The 20,413-nt window shown below is 43.9% G+C and overlaps 2 protein-coding genes across 7 annotated transcripts in view; both read right to left on the reverse strand.

Moving 5' to 3' along the window:
• The window catches only part of CYFIP2 (cytoplasmic FMR1 interacting protein 2), a 132,968-nt gene extending 128,845 nt beyond the window's left edge, over positions 1–4,123 (reverse strand). The window contains exon 1 of one of the 5 annotated variants that reach the window (XM_033180473.1): positions 3,606–4,016. The gene's annotated coding sequence lies outside the window, so the exon portion shown is untranslated. Of the gene's footprint in view, positions 1–622; positions 883–3,605 lie in introns of those variants that run through there. The other 4 variants (XM_033180474.1, XM_033180472.1, XM_033180475.1 and 1 more) reach the window with 4 other exon arrangements.
• An 11,291-nt stretch (positions 4,124–15,414) lies between these two features.
• ITK (IL2 inducible T cell kinase) overlaps positions 15,415–20,413 on the reverse strand; it is an 82,282-nt gene continuing 77,283 nt past the window's right edge. For both annotated transcript variants that reach the window (XM_033180482.1, XM_033180481.1), the window contains exon 17: positions 15,415–17,998. In XM_033180482.1, the coding sequence (XP_033036373.1) occupies positions 17,927–17,998 (72 nt within the window). In that variant the 3' untranslated portion in view covers positions 15,415–17,926. The remainder of the gene's footprint in view (positions 17,999–20,413) is intronic.

The raw sequence follows: 20,413 nt of genomic DNA on the forward strand, positions 1-20,413 counted from the left end.
ATGACGCAAACAGAATCAAAAGGCCTACTGATGAAGTCATCACTGGGTCTTTCTCAGGCATCTCGCCAGAAAGTCCTATTTACTTTCCTCTCTCACTGCCTGTATCTAAGTTGCCCAAAGTCTATCAAAATGCCACACAACCAGAATGATCCTGCAAGAAATTCTGCCTGAACTCAAGCTCTGCCTTCTCAAAACAATTTCTTTCAAGAATTTGCACCCTCTGTTGCCAGGGCCCAAGTATGGCTTAAATGGCCGTTTTTTTGAGGTACATCACACACAGCCCTCAGCATAATGGCCATGGCTAGAAAGCCAATATCTAAGCTCTTTGCATCCTGGGAGGCGTCCCGCACCCACTGACTGAATTCTGAAGTGTCTTTGTACAGATAAGGCTATCCAGGGGCCTTGACAGAATCTGTGAATCACAAAATGCCTTTAAGCTTCCCATTGGCTCAACAGTACAGAGAGGCCACAGATCTGTCTTCTTAAAGTGGCACACAATATATAAGTAATAAATTGTTTCTTAAGGAATGGAGGGCATTTACCCAAAAGAGTCACACATTCAGGAGGCTCCTTCTCTATTTCCATGGTCTTTGTTTCTCAGACTGGGATTTACAGACATTACCTCATCCGCAGGCTTCCATAATGACAGGCAGGTAACAGTTGGGCAGGCTGCCTTCCATTGCTCAATTTTGAATGTCAGAGAGGTAGCGGCTGGTTTAAGGGCACACAGCAACTTAGGGATCCTGTGTCCCATGCTCACTGTGCTGCTCTGTCTGTCCTGGAAGCAAAGCATGCCCGCAACATTTTTGGGTGGTTGCAAAATGCGAAATTCTCACAGAGGAAGAGGCCCTTCCTTAACTCTATGTGTTGAAATGTGAGAATGGCCCTGGGCTTCTGCTTGGCGTGTTCCCTCCCACTTCTCCCTGCCTACTCAAGTTCCACCCACGTCTCCTGTGCTACTTAAGAGCACTTCCCACCTGAAGCCTTTCAGTTCATGCCTTACCACTCTTAACTTTCCCTTCCTTTGGCAGGTAAACTTGGGGCTGGGTTTACTGGTCACAGAGACCAGCTTCCCTCAAAAAAGCAAAATTCAGGAAAGCTCTGGAGGGAGAGGGGCTGGTAACAGCCAAGGGTTGATTCCATACATGAGCCAAATTCTTAATGATTATGTAATGAATACATTATAACAATAAATATATAAATATGCTAGTACTTACTACGTGCTAAGCATTCTGCTTGGCACTTTCATGCACCCCTCGGGTAGTAAGAGCATCCAAAGATATTCTAGTTCCTCCCCCGCCCCCATTCACTGCCTAGAAGGCAGCAGCCTGCCCCACTTCTCCCACCATCTCACTACTGATGCAGGGGCCATCCCCTGGACCCTAGGCATGGCTTTGCTCCTCAGAATGACATGACCAAAGGCCTTTCATAAAGACTCCAGTGAGGTGACTGATGTCTGGCTTCGTCAATTACAAGTGAATAATTAATACTTGCCAGTAAAGAAATAGACTCATTGTTATGGTGGCCACATGGAGGCTACAAAAGGCCATTTTGTGACACTCTTGGTGGACCCCTGGGGCCAACAGAGGTCCAAAGAAGCCGCGTTGAGAGTGTAGTCCAATCCTTAAACGTAGGGACTGGGGCCCGTACTGTTTTCCAGGAGCACTTTTCCGTTAATTAGCTTGTTGCCTATTCATCTCATTCAGTTTACTGGTCAATGACAGCAGCAGAGTCCCACTGAACATCAGAGAGGGCATGATTTATCAGAGGGGACATGTAGAGTTCTCCCAGGGCCTTTTACCAGTTTTTGAATTCATGTCTACTTCCTTCTCTGGGCCAGCATCTGATTTGAGTAAAATTCTCCAACCCCATTGGGTTGTACATTCGACTCTTGGCCTAATGCCTAAAGCAAGTTTTTCCTTTTTCATTTTTCAGCAGGGACTGAACAAGGCAGCCTTGGGTGCCTACAGAACCGGTCAGAACTGGCCAGGAAATATAATAAAGAAGCTTAGTGAGCAGAGAGCTAATGCCCCCAGCCAGAGGCTCAGTGTGGAGAACTATCCAGAGGCACTGACTTTGTAAGCAAACAACACTCTCTTCTTGAGGTCTAATAATTGCCTTGGCAAAGGGTAGCCAATGCCAACGAGGAACCCTGTGTACACAAGTTTCTCATCCTGAAAGTGGACACTGGGTGCTCAAAAAATGCCTTCCGGTGACAGTAACCCCTGACCAGTTAAACAAACATGCACTCATGCACACGCATGCACACACACTCTTACAGCATTCCTGCCCGCAGGGCCAAAGCTGCCCTTGCCAAATACAGAGCTGACAGCTGCTAGATATTGTCATTTCAGGGACCTGTTCCCAAAAGAACTACCCAGCTCCCCACCTCCACTTCCAGCCCACTGTTTGAAATTCCACCATTAGCGATAGCAAATATTTCTACAGTGTTTCCCATTAAAGCTTTGTTTCCCGTTAAAATGCCTCCATCCTGTTTATTTTCTGGTCAAATGACTTATAAAGCACCTGCTCTGCATCAAATGGGAACTTCTTTTGTATTTAGCTCTTCAAGATAAACACAATCATTGGCTCCTTTCTTGAAAACAATTTCTGACACTGGAGACTGGGGGAAGAGCAGGGCACTGTATGGAAGTGGAGGTGGTAGGCCACCAGGAGGGCCACAGAGAGAGGGTCTAATGGTGGAGAAAGCAACTGTCAAGGCCTTCACAGGCCTGCCCATAGATATGGACCTGATTTTTACCCTCTAAGATCTCAGGGACCCAGGCTGCTGGCACAGCCTGTATCCAAGAGAAAGGTGAGACCCACTGCCCTAACTGGGACACAGACAGGAGGCAGGAAATGGGAACACAGGAACCGACACTCTCCTGATTTGCCCCTCCTGCCAGCAGGACGGCCTCCATCTCCCTGCCCATGCTGAGGACACAGGCACCTAGGAAATAGCAGAAAAGGATCCTTGTCCCATTCTTGGCCTAGCTGGAAGGACAGCTGAAGGCTCGTCAGGGCTGGTCAATGTTTCCACTGTGCTGGCGAAAGTACGCAAGCAAAGGTCAAAATCAGATTCCCTGTGCTGGGGAGGCACCGGGGGGCTGTCAGTGTCCTTTCCAGCCGGGGGTTCTGGGTATAGAGGGCCATACTTCTGTGGACCATCCCCCATCCCCAAGCAGAGGGCACCTCCTCTTCTTTTGCACATAGGTGGGCTGTTCCTTGGGGTGAGGGGTAGGGTTGTCTTGAAAAGCAGACTCCACGACAGGTAAGCTTCTTCCTGGTTCCTCAGAGCTCAAGAAAAAACAATCTTTTCCCCCAGGAGTCAGCCCACTCATCCCCTTCCCCCACTTCCATCCTGCCCGCGGCCAGCCTGGAGAGCGATGCTAGTGTAAGCCAGAAAGCTTCCAAGCGGGTCAGATCTGCTTCTCTCTCATCAAAGCCCTCCGCCCCCAAACATCGCCGCTGCGCCCCTCGCCCCACCCATCACACGTTCTGTGTGCCCGAGGCGGCTGCCAGACGGGCCCAGGCGGCTCTCGCTGGCCCTGGGGAAGGTGACGGTGGCCACGGAGGCAGAGGCAGGGGCCAGCGCTCTGCAGTACCTGGACCCGAGGATGTTGCCGCCGCCGGGCTCGCGGCCACCGCAGGTGTCTCCTGTCCCTGAGATTAGCACCGCCTCCTCCCCGGCTGGCGGCTCCGGCCCAGGCCGCGCACCTGCTGCTGCGGCTACCCCGCCGCCGAGCCGGAACTCCGCGACGTGCTCGCGCCTCCCGGGCAGAGGGTCCGTGCCGCGGGACGCAACGTGGGCCCGAGGGGGAAAGGGGCCGCGTGGGGCCTGAGGCCGGGCCTCGCGCTAGCCCCGGCGCAGCGCCAAGCGCCCCCCGCGGACCGGGAGAGGGGGCGGCCCTTCGCGCATCCTCACGGCCTCAACCCCGTCCCCGGCAGCATCCCGGTCCCCGTGCCCGGCCCGAGGCCTGCGAGCGCCGCTTACCTGGCTCTGCGGCGAGTCCAGGGGAGGGGCCCGAGGCTACCGCAGGGCCCCGCGCCGGGGCGCAGGATGCTCTGCCCCGCTCTGCTGCGCGGCGCTCGGCCCCGCCTCGGCCCCGCCGCTCCGCCTGCCGCGGCTCCGCCCCCGCCCAGCGCCCGCCCCTTCTCCGCTGCGGCTGTCACACAAAGGGCAGGAAATGGCTGCGGCGAGGGGCTCTCGGCGCTCCCAGCTGTACCGCCGGCGCGCTCGAGACCTGCCTCTCGGGCTCGGAGGACAGCTCAGCACCCAGGCTTCCTGCCCTGGGGGCGGGAAAGGGAGGGAGGGCTTCTTCCACGGCCTCCATCACTAGGAACCACACCTGCAGCAACCCGAGAACGAGAGCTTCGGCCGCATTCGGATCTCATTGGCCCCACATGATTTCCGAGTGCTCATTTATCAACCCAATCTTTATTGATTACCTATTCCGTTCCATGTACGGTGCCAGGACCTGGGTGTGCACTGGTGTACAAAAGACAGGGTCCCTGCCCCCTTGGAGTTTTATCACCTGCCAGGAGAGACGGATGTATATTAACCCATCTAACGTCCAGTTACAGCCCAAAGTGCTGTGAGGAGAAGTGGCAAGGTCAAGTGACGGAAGATGCAACTGGGGCTAGGGGAGGAGGCCTTCCACCAATTGAACCTGGACGCTGATGGGGCTTCTTCGCTCAAGAATAAGTTCTTCCCCTCCCTTCCAGTTCCCTGGAGAAGAGTCCCTGAAGCTACCACCTCTTTAACAGGGGCCTGCCTCAACTTCATTCTGGAAGAATTGCCTAACGGACAAATAGGCGACAGGAAGCACTGAGAGGACAGGTACCTTTCTCTTCAAGGCTTATCTGCCGTTTCGGGCTCCTTAAAGAAGCGATTATCTGCCCACCGGTGGCTCACACCTGTAATACCAACAGTTTAGGAGGCCGAGGAGAGAGGATCGCTTGAGCTCAGGAATTGGAGACCATCCTGGACAACTCAACGAAACCTCATCTCTACTAAACATTAAAAAACAAACAAACAAAAAAAAACATGGGTGTGGTGGCATGCATCTTTGGTCCCAGCTACTCAGGAGGCTGGGGTGGGAGGATTGCTTGAGCCTAGGAGATTGAGGCTACGGTGAGCTATGATCCTGCTGCTGCACTCCAGACTGGGTGACAGAGTGAGACTGTCTCACATTAAAAAAAAAAAGAAAGAAAGAAAAAGAGAGAGAGAAGAAAGAAAAGACTGAGAAAGAGAGAAAGAAGAGAAAGAGAAAAGAAAGAGAGAAAGAAACAATTCTCATTGAGATCCAGCCTGGTAGGCCTTCAGACCAGGCTGAAGTCAGGCTGCACCAAATGCTAACCTTGAGACACCTGAGCAGGTTACTTCACCACTCTGCTCCACAGAGGTCACCGTATCTGCAACACAGGGAATGACAATTGCCTTTTATACCTTACAGGGTAAATAATTTGAAAGCATTTAAGACATTGTGGAGTGTATGTAGACATAAGGAGTGGTTTCCTAGAGTCCACAAATTTATACTTAATCACTTAGCTATTCCTAATAAGGGCAATTTGTGGAGGAGGCCCATTATTCAAGCTCTAGCAAAGGGCTTGTGGAAGCCTTTGCTTGCCCTTACTGATCTCACCTTGCTTCCCAAGTGCTCAGAATCCATGATTCCTTGTGGTTTGATCTTAAATCACTAATTCCAATTCAAATTGCTATTTCAGAAAAAAAAAATGACATATATATATACATACATTTCTGTCCCTGGTTCTGTGTGAAAAGCTGTGGGAGTGTTTGTGGAGGATGGGTTTAAAAACAGAACCGAGGTTTCCTTTTTAAAAAACGTTTCATTTTCCACCGTGATCCTTGGGATTCCAAGTTCAATGATTACAAATACTTTACAATGAGAATCCCAATCAGTCAGGTTTTCATTCTAACGGGCACATTATTTCAGATGGTATCGTTTTTTGGAAGACGTATTTCTCCCTGTTGTTCCTTTGCTGTCTTTTCACCTTCAGGAACAAGTTGCCTAAAAACGGAAAAGACTATTACATGTATATTTGGTTAGATCTTAAGCAAAAATAACTCCCTGACCTCTGAGTTCTACTTGTGTAAAAAGGAGAGCAGTATGGTCTTTTGAAGCCACTGTGTTGGAAATCCGGAGGCTTGTCTTTTGGTCCTAGTTTTGCAACTAACAGAAGAATAATCTTAAGCAAGGAGCCTCACCTCTGTTTCCCCACCTATTAAATGAAGTAGGTTGGATGCACTCCAACATCCTTCTGAATGTGGAAAAACATGAGTTAAAACAAAGGGCATGCCCCTCCCAGGCTTCAGGCACTTCCCTAGCTCCCCACTGCCCCCCAATGAAGCCCAGACTGTCTCCAGTGGCTGGAGAGGGTCTTCAAGAGCTGGCAGCTATCTCTCCCTGTGAACAAGCTTGCTGTGCTTCAGTTAAAAGGAACAGCTTTTAGTTCCTCAAACTTGCTGTGTTCTTGGTTGTGCTTGACATTCGTACATGCAAGGCTTCTTGAATGGCACTTTCTGTGCCGGCATTCCCTCCCTCCACATTCCACACTTTTTCCCAGTTTACCTGATGAAGTTCGGTTCATCTTTCTGGTATCCCTTTAGATGCTGCTTCCTCCAAGATTCCTACATGTCTGGGTTAGCTTGAGATTGGTTGTCTACGTGCCCTTAGCTGCCTGGGCTCCCTCTATCATCCCACGTATAATCTGTGATATAATTGTCAATACACTTGCCTGTATTCCACCATGAGACCATAAAATCTAAGGGAGCAGGGATATGTCTGTCTTGCTTTCCCATTGCATCCTCGGAGCCTGGTACTTAGCAGGAGTTCAGTAAAAATGGATGGAATGAACACCCATAGATGACATTTTTAAACTTTGCCACTGAAATGTATAGCTATCTGTCTACTGCCTTCAGATTTCTTTCACATCCAACCCCAAGCTGTGCCATCAACAATGAAATGGTAGAGGATATCAATAAGAATTGCTTTGGTACTTGCAAAGCTGTGGCCCATGTGTCGTCCATGTGGCAACATTGCCTTGTGTTTTAGAAAAGCTTCAAGTTGGCCGGGCGCGGTGGCTCAAGCCTGTAATCCCAGCACTTTGGGAGGCCGAGACGGGCGGATCACGAGGTCAGGAGATCGAGACCATCCTGGCTAACACGGTGAAACCCCGTCTCTACTAAAAATACAAAAAAAACTAGCTGGGCGAGGTGGCGGGCGCCTGTAGTCCCAGCTACTCGGGAGGCTGAGGCAGGAGAATGGCATAAACCCGGGAGGCGGAGCTTGCAGTGAGCTGAGATCTGGCCACTGCACTCCAGTCCCGGCGACAGAGCGAGACTCCACCTCAAAAAAAAAAAAAAAAAAAAAAAAAAAAAAAAAAAAAAGAAAAGCTTCAAGTTATAATTCCAGCACTTTGGGAGGCCGAGGCAGGTAGATTGCCTGAGGTCAGGAGTTCGAGCCCAGCCTGGCCAACATAGTGAAACCCTGTTTCTACTAAAAGTACAAAAAATTAGCTGGGCATGGTGGTGGGCACCTGTAATCCCAGCTACTCAGCAGGATGAGGCAGGACAAGTGCTTGAACCCGGGAGGTAGAGGTTGTGGTGAGCCAAGATCACGCCATTACACTTCAGCCTGGGCAACAAGAGCGAAACTCCGTCTCAAAAAAAAAAAAAAATTTAAAACTATCAGGAGACCCTGCTTTATAGACACCAGTAATGAAGTATCTGGAATGGGCATGAAGGGAAAACATAAATAATAATAATAACACAATAATGGCTAACATTTACCAAGTACATTATCTCATATAATTTTTCACAATTTTTCTATGAGAAAAATATAATCATTTTTCCCATTTTTATAATTGAGGCAATTAAGGTTTAATAATTTGCCCAAGGTAGTGAAGTCAAACCCATGCTTTTTACCACAATCTCATACAGCCTCACTTTCCCTCTTCCAAGCTAAGTCCATGTATTTACTAATATGCTCCCTTATTCAAAAAACATATTAAATGTAAGTTACATAATTAAATGTAATACATTATGTTAAAAAATAAAAAATCAGCAAGAAATTGTTTAAAAGGAAGGCAAAGAGTACAAAGATGAGATGGACAATCAAATGTACCAAACTGTAAACAAAACAACAAAAATCAATCACAAGTCTACCTGCTATGAACTTGCTAACATTTGGTTCCAAGTATTTATGTGGGTGGCAGGAAAAGAGAAACGTGATGGTCAGTTACAGAATTTACATTGGCCATTCTGTAGATAGAACCTGACCACTTGCTCAAAATTGCCTCATTGTATAGGCAGGAGAATCGCTTGCACCCAGGAGGTGGAGGTTGCAGTGAGCCAAGATGGTGCAGCTGCATTCCAGCCTGGGCAACAAAGCAAAACACTGTCTCAAAACAAAACAAAGCAAAACAAAAAAGTACATCCTTTAGATTCTTGTGAAGGTTATATGAAATGATAATGTAACACACTAAGCAGTTTGGTACATAATAAATGCTCAGAAATGGGATTATTATTATGATTTTCTTTTTGAGATGGAGTCTCACTCTGTCGCCCAGGCTGGAGTACAGTGGCGTGATCTTGGCTCACTGCAACCTCCATCTCCCAGGTTCAGGTGATTCTCCTGCCTCAGCCTCCTGAGTAGCTGGGATTACGGGTGTGTGTCCCCACACCTGGCTAATTTTTGTATTTTTAGCAGAGATAGAGTTTCACCACATTAGCCGGGCTGGTCTTGAACTCCTGATCTCAGGCGATCCTCCCGTCTCAGGCGATCCTCCCGTCTCAGTCTCCCAAAGTGCTGGGATTACAGGTGTGTGCCACCACACCTGGCCTGTGGCCATCTCTTGTCGCTATTGTGGTGAACTCAAGTGTTGCCAGTATCCACTTCAAGTGCTGTGTGATGCTAATTATCTCTGAGTGAGCAATTCATCTCTGCAGTTAATTGGATATCAGAGTAAAATGTGATATCTCCTGGTTCTCATGATAAAACATTTTTCATCATGTTTAGTGTAATACAGAAAACCTTGAATAACACCATGGAACCCACGTGAAGTGACACTAGTGATGCTGAAAGTGTTCCCGAAAAGCAGAGAAAAGTCATGACATTACAAGAAAATAACTGAATTGCTTGATATATAGCATAGATTGAGGTCTGCGGCTGCAGTTGTCCATCATTTTAAGATGAATGAATTTAGCACAAGGACCACTGTAGAAAGAAAGAAAGAAAGAGTGGGAGGGAGGGAGGGGGAGAGAGACGGGGGGGGAGAGAGAGAGAGAGAGAGAGAGAGAGAGAAAGAAAAGAAAAGAAAAGAGAAAAGAAAAGAAAAGAAAAAAGAAAGAAAGAAAAAATAAATTCATGAAGCAGTAGCTGCAGCTCCCAGCAGGTATGAAAACCTTGCACTTTTGGTGAAATACCATTTTAGTTCATATTGAAAATGCAGGTTTTAGGTGGGTGCATTGCTATAAAGATTGCTATAAGAAAGATGTACCCATAGACTCTAATATGAGTCAGGAAAAAGTGAAGTCATTATATGATAACTTAAGGCAAAAGAAAGGTGAAGGATCTAAAGCCGAATAATTTAATGCCAGCAAAGATGGTTTGATAATTTTAGAAAGAGGTTTGGCTTAAAAAATGTCAAGATAACAGGAGAAGCAGCTTCTGCCGACCAAGAGGCAGCAGATGAATTATCAGATGCCATTGACAAAATCATGGAGGGGAAAGGATAACTAATTGCCTGAACAGGTTTTTAATTTGGATGAAAGTACCCTATTCTGGGGGGAAAAAAAGCCACAAAGAACATTGATTAATAAGGAAAAGAAGCGATCACCAGGATTTAAGATAGGAAAGGATAGGCGAACTCTGCTCTTTTGTGCAAATGCAGTCAGGCTTATCATCGGGACTGCCCTTACCTATAAAGCTGCTAATCCCTAAGCCTTGAAAGGAAATGTTAAACACCAGCTGCCAGTCTTTTGGTTGTACAACAAGAAGGCCTGGACAATGAGAACTCTTTCTGGATTAGTTCCATCCATGTTTTGTCCCTGAAGTCAGGAAGTACCTTGCCACTAAGAGTCTGCCTTTCAAGGTTCTTTTGATATTGGAGGATGACTCTTGGTTATCTAGAACCCCATGAGTTTAACACTGAAGGCATCAAAGTGGTCTACTTGCCCCCCAAAACATCTCTAATCCAGCCTCTATATCAGGGGGTCATAAGGGCCTTTAATTCTCATTATATATGATACTCTTTGGAAAAGATTGTCAACGCTGTGAAAGAGAACCCTGATAGAACATCAAGAAAGTCTAGAAGGATTACACTTTGAAGATGCCATCTTTGTGACAGAAAAAGCTATGAAAGCCATCAAGCCCAAAACAACAAGTTCCTGCTGGAGAAAACTGTGTTCAGATGTTGTGCATAACTTCACAGGATTTACAGCAGAACCAATCAAGAAAATCATGAAAGAGATTGAGCATATGGCGAAAAGGTGGGTGAGAGGTCTGTGTGAAGGGTCTCAAGATATGAATCTTGGAGAAATCAAGAGCTAATAGATGCCACTCCAGAGGGATTGACAGAAGATGACAACTTGATGGAGATGAACCAGTACCAGACAATGAGGAAGAAGAGGTAAAAGAGGCAATATCAGAAAACAAATTGATGTTAGACAATCTGGCAACGGATTTTGGTTACTCAAGATGACTTTTGACTTCTGTTTTCACATGGACCCTTCCATGATGTGGGCACTGAAACTAAGGCAAATAGTGAAAGAAGGATTTGTATTATACAGAAACATTTTTAGAGAAATGAGAAGGCAAAAAGTCAGACAGAAGTTATGATGTATTTCTGTAAAGTTACATTGAGTGTACCTGCCTCTCCTGCTTCCGCTTCTACCTCCTCCACCTTTTCTGCTTCTATTACTCTTGAGATAGCAAAACCAACTCTCCTTTTCCTCCTTCTCCTCAACCTTCTCAATGTGAAGACGATGAGGATGAAGACCTTTATGATGATCCACCTCCATTTAATGAATACTAAATATATTTTCTCTTCCATTTGATATTCTAAATAACATTTTCTTTTCTGCAACTATTTTGTTTGTTATAAGAATACAGTATATAATAAATGTAATACATACAAAATATGTGTTAATCAACAGTTCACATTATCAATAAGGCTTACAGTCAACAGTAGGCTATTAGCAGTTAAGTTTTTGGAACATTAAAAATTATACATGGATTTTCGACAGTGAAAGGGGTTGGAATCACTAACCTCCATGTTGTTCAGGGTCAACTGTGCTTGACTCCTTCAGTTGTCTCTCGTGTGATTGTGGCCAGCACTTGGTTTGGGCCTCAAGGGTCCTAGACCTATCATGAAAATAATGCAGGGAAAGAAGTTGGAATAAGATGCATTTTTATGCCTGCTAATTTCTCCACCTGAAATGTCCTTCCAGACCCTCTCCTTCCTGGGAACTCTCGTTTACCCTTCAATGCACATCTCAAACTTCACTTCCCCTGTGAGGCCCTTCCTGATCCCTTAGGTATGTTTACTTAATTCTCTGTGCTCTTGCTGTACTGTGACTGTAGCTACATTGCATAACCTACAACAGCTCTTTGCAATTAGTTGGTTCTTATTATTCAGTAATTATGTTCTATAAAGTTGCCATGAACACTGAGTTAACAAATACTGAACCATTGCTTCTAGGAGAAATAAAGGGTTAAGTTCCTGCAAGCCCCTGTTCACCACACTTTTGTCAACCGATCAATACATAACCTTGTTTTATGCATGTTTCTGCTAAAAAAAAAACCTTATTTAATGTATATTATTGATTTATTTACATTGAATTCACAATCAACAGTACTATAACTCATACGTTATTAAACTTATCGAAGTAACAGCTTTCTTGTAGTTAGGAACACTAGACAGCATGTCAGCACTACATTTTAAGGGGCGATTTATTTATTTATTTATTTATTTATGTATCTATCTTTTAGATGAAGTCTTGCTCTGTCACCCAGGCTGGAGCACAGTGGCAGGATCTCATCTCACTGCAACCTCCACCTCCCAGGTTCAAGCGATTCTCCTGCCTCAGCTTCCCAAATAGCTGCGACTACAGACATGCACCACCACACCCAACTAATTTTTGTATTTTTTTTAGTAGAGATGGGGTTTCACTATATGTTGGCCAGGCTGGTCTCAAATTCCTGACCTCAGGTGATCCACCCGCCTTTGCCTCTCAAAGTGCTGGGATTACAGGGTGAGCCACCATGCCTGGCTGGGGGCCATTTTAAACAGCAAAATCACCAGAAAAAAAGTACAGAAATGCAGAAAATGTGTCACTAAATAGACTGAGAAAAGCCACTTGTTTGTAGCATGAGAGCTGAACACCACTCTGTTTGACCTCATTTGGGAATGTGTATATGGAGCAACGCACAATTTTCACTGCTCCACACTTGGCCATGTCATGAATGACTGCAGGAAAAGCCTCCAGGATTGATTTTAGGGTTCTAAACAAATTTTAGCCAGTAGACAAACTTACCAATACAGAATCTACTAGTAATGAGAATCGATTGCTTTTGTTTATGTGTTGAACTTTTTCACTAGGCTGAGTCCTCTTATAGGAAGGATGGTGTCTGTACTAGGTATCTTCTCTTTGTCTCTCCAGATCCACTCCACTCTCTCACCCTGCACTCCGGTCTTGGAGACTGACCTCTATGGACTACGCTACTAGGGCCTCCTTGTCCTCTGCCTTCAGTGGGATTTGACCAATAGAAGACCCAGTTAATGGGAGGAAGGAAGGAGAGTGAGGCAGGGTATTGATGCCCCTGGCTTCCTCCCTGTGATGTTGCCTTGGGTTTCCTCTGTCCCTTACTAAAGGTCTTCTCCTTTAAGGCAGCACTCTCCAATATTTTCCTTCCATATTTAAATGACCACTCCTGCTCATCATCCCTTCGGGCCTAGGGGGTGATAACTACTTGTTTCAAGCTACTCAAGCTGCTATAACGAAATACCTTAGACTGGGTAATTTATAAACCACAGAAATTTATTTCTCACAGTGCTGGGGACTGGGAAGCTTAAGGCCATGGTGCCAGCAGATTCAGTATCTGGTCAGGGTTCGCTTTCTGCTCCATAGATGACATCTTGTTGCTGTGTTCTCATATGGCAGAAGGGTAAAGGGCAGAAAGGGATTAACTCCTCAAACCTTTTCCTAAGGGCAGTAATCTCATTCATAAGCGCAGAGCCCTCATGACCTGATCATCTCCTACAGGCCTCACCACTTAATACTATTGCACTGGAGATTGTTTCAATAGGAATTTTGGAGGAGCACAAACATTCAAACCATAGCATGAGTGCTCAGCTGTTGTTTTCCTCTGTACCACTTTCTAAGGTTCTCCCAAACTGACCCACACAGTTTTAAATAGTCCTTTGTGAAAAAGTTCTCCTCGAATTATACTAATTTGATTGTGACTTGCTTGGTCCCTAACTGATATCTTAGTCATCTTTTTAGATCATGTACCTAACAAAGAGCCATAGTAGGTGAATAGTAAACATTTATGAAATAAATAAATGACCTCTAAAACTCCTTCTACCACTCATTGTCTGTATGATTCTGTTATCCTACAAGCCGACTATACATTGTACCTTAGGGAGAATCTCAAAGTCATTGCAGACACACTGTTACACAACCATACACACCCCTAGTGCTGGTACCAAGGAGTGGCTCTGGGAAGTGAGCCTCAGTGCACCAAAATTTCAGCACCTTCCCCATTAAAGCCCACGCAAATTAATATTTATTCTAAAGTAAAACCATGTGCTTACTGTTCAAATGCAGCTTCCACCCCTAACCCTCTCTTCCTGACCAGGCCACCTTCCCAAGCCCTCTAATTGGGAATCTGGAGCTGTTTCCACACCTGGTGATGCACACACTCCCTGTCTTGCTGAATGAGGCATTTCTGTCTCTTCCTCAAAAGGGTGGGCTTAGGTGTTAGGAGATTCTGAGAAGAGCAAGGTCTGCAGGAAAAATTCTCTGAGAAGCAGATCTGTTCCTCCAATCTGCTTTTGACTTTCTCGTGTGGATGATTTGGCAGTGGGATTCAAGCCCAGAGGTGAGTTCTGGAAAAGACTGCATGGAAGCCTTGAGCTTTCTCATCCATGCTCAGTGGTTGGCACACAAACTGGCTCCTGCAGTGGAGCTGGGCATTTGGTGGACTGAAAGGCACAGAGTGCTCAGCACACCAAAACTATAACCACCCAGCCTTTATATTTCTGGGGTTTTAAGAGGGAAAGCTATTTTGTTGTTATCCAACAGTAAGCGACGAACTCCAAATTACAATTTCCATATATCACCCACACAGCAGATGACAGTAAATGATTAGGAAAAATAATATGGTACTGTGAACAAGGCAAAAATCATCTCCGAATTAGTTTCTTTTCCACTGGCTTTGCCTTTCTCAAATCCATTCACTATGCTGCTGCCAGAATATACTCTTAAACACAGATCACAAATTTGACCTTCTCTTGCTGTGCCATGACATCTTTTCTACCTATAGGGTGAAATTCCAACTTCTTGGTCTTTTAAAGTATAGTTCTTGCCTAGATTTATAGACTCAGTTTCAATTTACCCACCTCTTTTATCATCCTTACCCTTGCTGAGAAAATACACACACACACACACGTGCGCACACACACACACACGTGCATGCACGCGCTCTCCAGCAATAGTGAACTGATAATAGCTTCCCAATACATCCTGTTCTCTCTACCTGGAAAGTATTTCTCTTACTTCTGCCCACGTACTTACCTTATAACTCATAAATTTATCTTCAAAACTGGGTTAGACAGTATATCCTTGTGACAGTGCTTCTCAAACTTTAATGTGTATACAATTACCTGCAGATCTTGTTAATATGAAGATTCTTGCTCAGTAGGTGAGGAAGAAGCCTGAGAATCTGCATTTCTCACAACATGGTGATGCTATTGCTGCTTGTCCAGGGACCACACTTTGAGTATCAGGGCTCTAAGAAGTTTCCCTTGGTGTCATCCTTTCCCTGATAGAGTCCATCACTTTTTCTGGGCTCTTCTCTTCTTTGACCAGTTTTTTGTTGTTGCCCTAAATTGTTGTATCATAATTTTATTTCTTGATATGTTTTCCTTTTCAATCAGACTAGGAATTTTTTAGAAGTAAAGACTATGCCTTTTCCATCTTTGTTTTCATGAGGATACATACACTGAGCTGTGTGCATGACCCATAGGAACATTTGATATTTACTTGTTGAATGAATGTTGTTCAATGATATGTAGTCTTTAATTGTCTGTGGAAAATGAAACCATGTAACCATTTTTACTTAGGAAAATTTCTGAGAGTTTGCGATTTAAACAAATACAGAACCCAGGCCCTATGCACCACATTTATTAAAACATAACTTTAATATTGCTATATTCAACTTTTAACTCTGTGTGCTCTACAAAGGATAACAGGTATTTGTAACATTTTAATTTTGAACACTAGCAGTGACTGTACATTAATAAATATGCATCTGATCCAAATATAAATACATAGTCTCAAAAGGTACAAAATGCAAAATCTACAAAATAAAACTAGAACCAAAACTCTGCATAAGGGAGTTCTCTACAAACACAGGGGACCATTTACAAAATGTGAGAAGAGAAAAACCAGGCAGGAAGCCCATTTTGCAGGATAGGACACTGGGAGGTGAAGTATCTACACATGTTCAGTTAAGGCTTTGATGAATCTGAGCTTGAAAAAGATAATGCACAGGGGAATTTTCTAAACCAAACCACAGAGATCAGTCAATTCCAATGTTTTCTTTCTAGATTGAATGTTCCAGAAATCATCTCTAATTAAGGGTTCCAAAAGATAATGTACAAAATTCTAAAAAGTAAACAGAGATAATTTTGGATCAGCTGAGTAAAATCATCTTCTGAATGACAGAGTTTTATCTTGAGGCTCTCCACTTCACAATAATTATAATTAAAAGTTATGCATCTGAATCTCAAGTCAGTCAAAATGTCACATGATTTAGAAAGAGCCAATTGCAACATCATCCTCTCTTGTATCAGGGAATGTCCCTCCTCATGAAGTGTTCAACAAGACTACAGCTGAAAGTTGGAATGACAATTAAAGGAAGAACTCATACTTCTACAGAAGAATCTTTTAAAGTTGCTTTGAAGCTCATCTATAAATGGCTTCAAGCAACATGACTGGCGGGTTGTGAGAATTAAAGGGTTCATTAACTGAATAACTCCAAAGTTATTAACATGACCAAGGTAAGGATACAGAGTAGGAAAAGGAAAATCCTATTCCAAGTTGGAGGGCCATGCCATCAACCACAGTGGTCTGTGCCAGAGCAACACTATTCGCTAGGGTTCTATATTTACTTCTTTACTGACTTTCCATCTTTCCTCTCTGTTGTATTTATTCCCTCTTCAATCCCTTTCATTTTCAGTAGGAGGCAGTGTCGAATAGGAATAAAGAATCTGTGTATTGGGGTCAGACAGATTTGGGCTAGAATACCAGCTCTAGACTTTCTGGTTCCGTCACTTTGGGCAGATGTCTTGGTTTTTTAAAGTCTCAGTTACATTATTTGTAAAATGGGAATAATAATACTGCCTCATGGAGATGTGAACCCAGGGTGAACAGAGAGAGTGCGGGAAGTCTCCTAGCTCAGCACATATTCACCTTGCATATAGAAGTGCTCAAGCCAAAATAGGCATTCTCGTGCCTCTTGGAAGCACCCCAGTCAGTGCCTGACTGTTTCCATCCTGATGGTTTGAGCAAGAACAGACTCTTTATTTCTCTCCTAGAATTTTAGGAGGCTTGGAGTCTCAACCTTAAAATTGCTCAACCCTAGGCCTAAACAAGTTTCAATTGCTCGCCAAAGCAACACTGACCAACACAATGCTGCCCTCTGTTGATAAGGATCGGATAGTGCAGAGAGGGGGCTGATTCCCAGAGGCTGGAACAAAGGATGCCCCTCAGAGTCAGTATTCAGAAGTAATCATTTCTTCTCAGGATGCTGGTGGAAGCATTCTGTGCTGAAGAGCAGACATAGTCACCTGCACAGCTTCGTATAAAAGATGAGCATGGGAGTGATAAAACCTAAGGTCTCTTCTTGTATCACGTGGTTCTCCACCGTCAGATGTTCTCTTGTTCTGGCGCAGATATCAGATACCCAATGCTCCAAGCATGGGACCTGAACTGCTCACCCCAATCCATCCAACGGGTCTCACCACGCTCCCTTCAAGGAGAGAGGTAGCAGCGTACTCTGTAAAACCTCATAGAGCTGCTTCTCAGAATATCCGGCCTCCTGTGTGAGCTGTTCTATCATTCTCTATGGCAGGAAGCTGTGGCTGACAGCATCACAGCAACAGAGCATACTCACTCTAACCTTAGTTAACTCACCAGTTTTCTTAGAAAAAGAGTCATGCTCTTTGTTCCCCTTGCCTCCATATCCTGGGATACTGTGTTGTTGGGTCAAATAAAAAGTCCCTGGAACCATAAACTTTAGATTCATGTTAAAAATAACAATAAAAATAGCAATCTGGGTCTTACTCATGTCTCTCTCTATTACTAAGTGCAAGAATGCTGCCTGAAAGCCGTCAGGTTGAAGTTTGTGCACCACATGTGACAAGAGGCTAGAGGGAGGGCAGAGACATCATTTCTGTTCTGGCCTGGTTCCCAGCTTGGTGGCTGACCCTCCAGCTGTGGCTTGACTGCCAGCTGTGGTCAGGATGCTGCTTCCATGGTGACTCGGGGACTGATGCCACAGGCCAGGCTGCCTCTGGAGGGTCCTGGGTTGGTGGCAGCTTCTAATGCTCTATGGAAGGAGGACATATCCTTCCTCTGTTCAGGATCTGCAGCCCGTGGCCTGGTACTCAGTCTCTACTAAAGTCCCGATTCTGCAATTTCAGCCAGTTGACGCAGCAGTCTGGAGAAGGCTGGCCGATCTTCTGGTCTCTGGAGAGGGAAAAAAGAACTCTGTAAGCTCCCTGTACTTGTGTGTCATAGGTAAATCCAAAACAAACCAGAATTTAATAGCAGCATCCCCTGCGGAGTTTTATATGTGCTTCCATATAGACTGTATTCCATATACATTGTCCTAGTTTTTAACAGCAGGTATTCTGGAATCCAATAGACTAGTGTTTAATTTCAGTTTTACCATGAATTAGCTGTGTGACATTGAGCAGGTTATTTAACCTCTTTGAACCTCAGTTTTGTCATTTGTAAAATGGGGATAATAATAGTATCTACCTCATGAAATTGTTTTGAGAATTAAATCACATATAAAAATATATCATGAAATTAATGCTAAAGAACACCAAAATATGAAATATCTGGGTATAAATCTCAGAAAATATCTACAGGATCTATATGAGAAAAAATTAAAAATTCTAATAAAAAAGCAAAGAAGATCTAAATAAATGGACAGATATTCCATGCTTATGGACAGGAAGACACTATAGTGTTAAAATGTTAGTTCTTCCCAACTTCACTTATAGATTCAATACAATCCTAATAAAAATCTCAGCAAGTTATTTTGTAGATATTGACAAACTTACTGTAACATTTATATGGAGAGGCAAAAGACCCAGAGAGCCAATATGATAATGAAGAAGAATAACAAAGCTAGGAGACTGACCCTACCTGACTTCAGGACTGACTTTAAAGCTACAGTAATGACAGGATGGTACTAGTGAAAGAATAAACAAACAGATTAATGGATCAGCCCAGATATAGATCCATATAAATATAGTAAACTAATATTTAACAAAGGAACAGAGGAGAAAGGGTATAGTCTTTTCAACAAACAGTGCTGTAATAATTGGACATCCATATGTAAAACAATGACTCTAGTCACAGACATTATACCTTTCAGGAAAAATTAACTCAAAGTGGATCACAGACCTAAATGTAAAAATGCAAAATTATAACACTTCCATAAGAATATAGGAGAAAATTTGGGTGACATTGGGCTTGGCAATGAGTTTTTAGATGTAAACCAAAAGCACAATTCATGAATAAACAAGTTGATGTTGAGCTTTGTTAAAATATTTTAAAAGTCTGCTCTGTGAAAGACACTGTCAAGAGAATGAGAAGACAAGCCACAGACTAGGAGAGAATATTTGCAAAGCACATATCTGATAAAGGACTTGTATCCAAAATATACCAAGAACTCTTAAAACTCAACAATAAGTAAACAAACAACCTGATTGAAAAATGGGCAAAAGATCTGAATAGATATTACCAAGAAGATATACAGGTGGCAAATAAGCATATGGAAATGTACTTAACAGCATATGTAATTAGGAAAATGCAAATTAAAACAACAATGTAATATGACTACACATCTATTAGAACCACTGAAATCCAAAACAACGAATGCTAATGAGGAACTCTCATTGCTGGTGGGAATGTAAAATAATACAGCTACTTTGGAAGACATTCTGGCAGTTTTTTAAAAAGTTAAACATAGTCTTACCATATGATTCAACAAGCATACTCTTAGGCATTTGCCCAATTGAGTTGAAAATTTATGTGCATACAAAAATCTCCACATAAACATTTATAGCAGCTTTATTCATAATTGTTTAAAACTGAAAGCAAGCAAGATTTTCTTTGGCAGGTAAATGTATAAACAAACTGTGGTATATCCATACAATGGAATATTATTTAGCAATAAAAAGAAATGAGCTATCAAGCCACAAAGACATGGAGGGACCTTAAAGGCATATTACTAAGTGAAAGACACCAGGTCTGCCTGAGCACTCACACCTGTAATCCCAGCACCACAGGAGGCCTGAGGTGGGTGGATTGATTGCCTGAGCTCACCTGGGCAGTGTGGCAAACCCCATCTCTACCAAAAATACAAAAAATTAGCTCGGCACAGTGGCACATGTCTGTGGTCTTAGCTACTTGGGAGGCCGAGTGGGAGGACTGCTTGAGATTGGGAGGCAGAGGTTGCAGTGAGCTGAGATTGCACCACGCACTCCAGCCTGGGTAACAGAATAAGACCCCATTTCAAACAAAACAAAACAAAACAAAACCCCCAAAACCCAAACAAACAAACAACACAAAAACTGAAAGCAACCAAGATTTCCTTTAGTAGCTAAGTAGATAAACAAACTGTGATATATCCATACAATGGAATATTATTTCACAATAAAAAGAAATTAGTTATTAAGCCACAAAAAGACATGGAGGGATCTTAAATCATATTACTGAGTGAAAGAAGCCAGTCCGAAAAGCCTACATGCTGTATGATGCCAATATGTGGCATGCTGAGAAAGGCAAAGCTATGGAGACAGTGAAAAGATCAGTAGTTGCCAGTGGTCTGGGGATGAGGAGAGGGATAAATGGGTGAAGGACTGGAGA

This window comes from Trachypithecus francoisi, unplaced genomic scaffold (genome assembly GCF_009764315.1).
Source record: "Trachypithecus francoisi isolate TF-2019V2 unplaced genomic scaffold, Tfra_2.0 Lachesis_group2, whole genome shotgun sequence".
In the NCBI taxonomy this organism is placed as follows: domain Eukaryota; kingdom Metazoa; phylum Chordata; class Mammalia; order Primates; family Cercopithecidae; genus Trachypithecus; species Trachypithecus francoisi.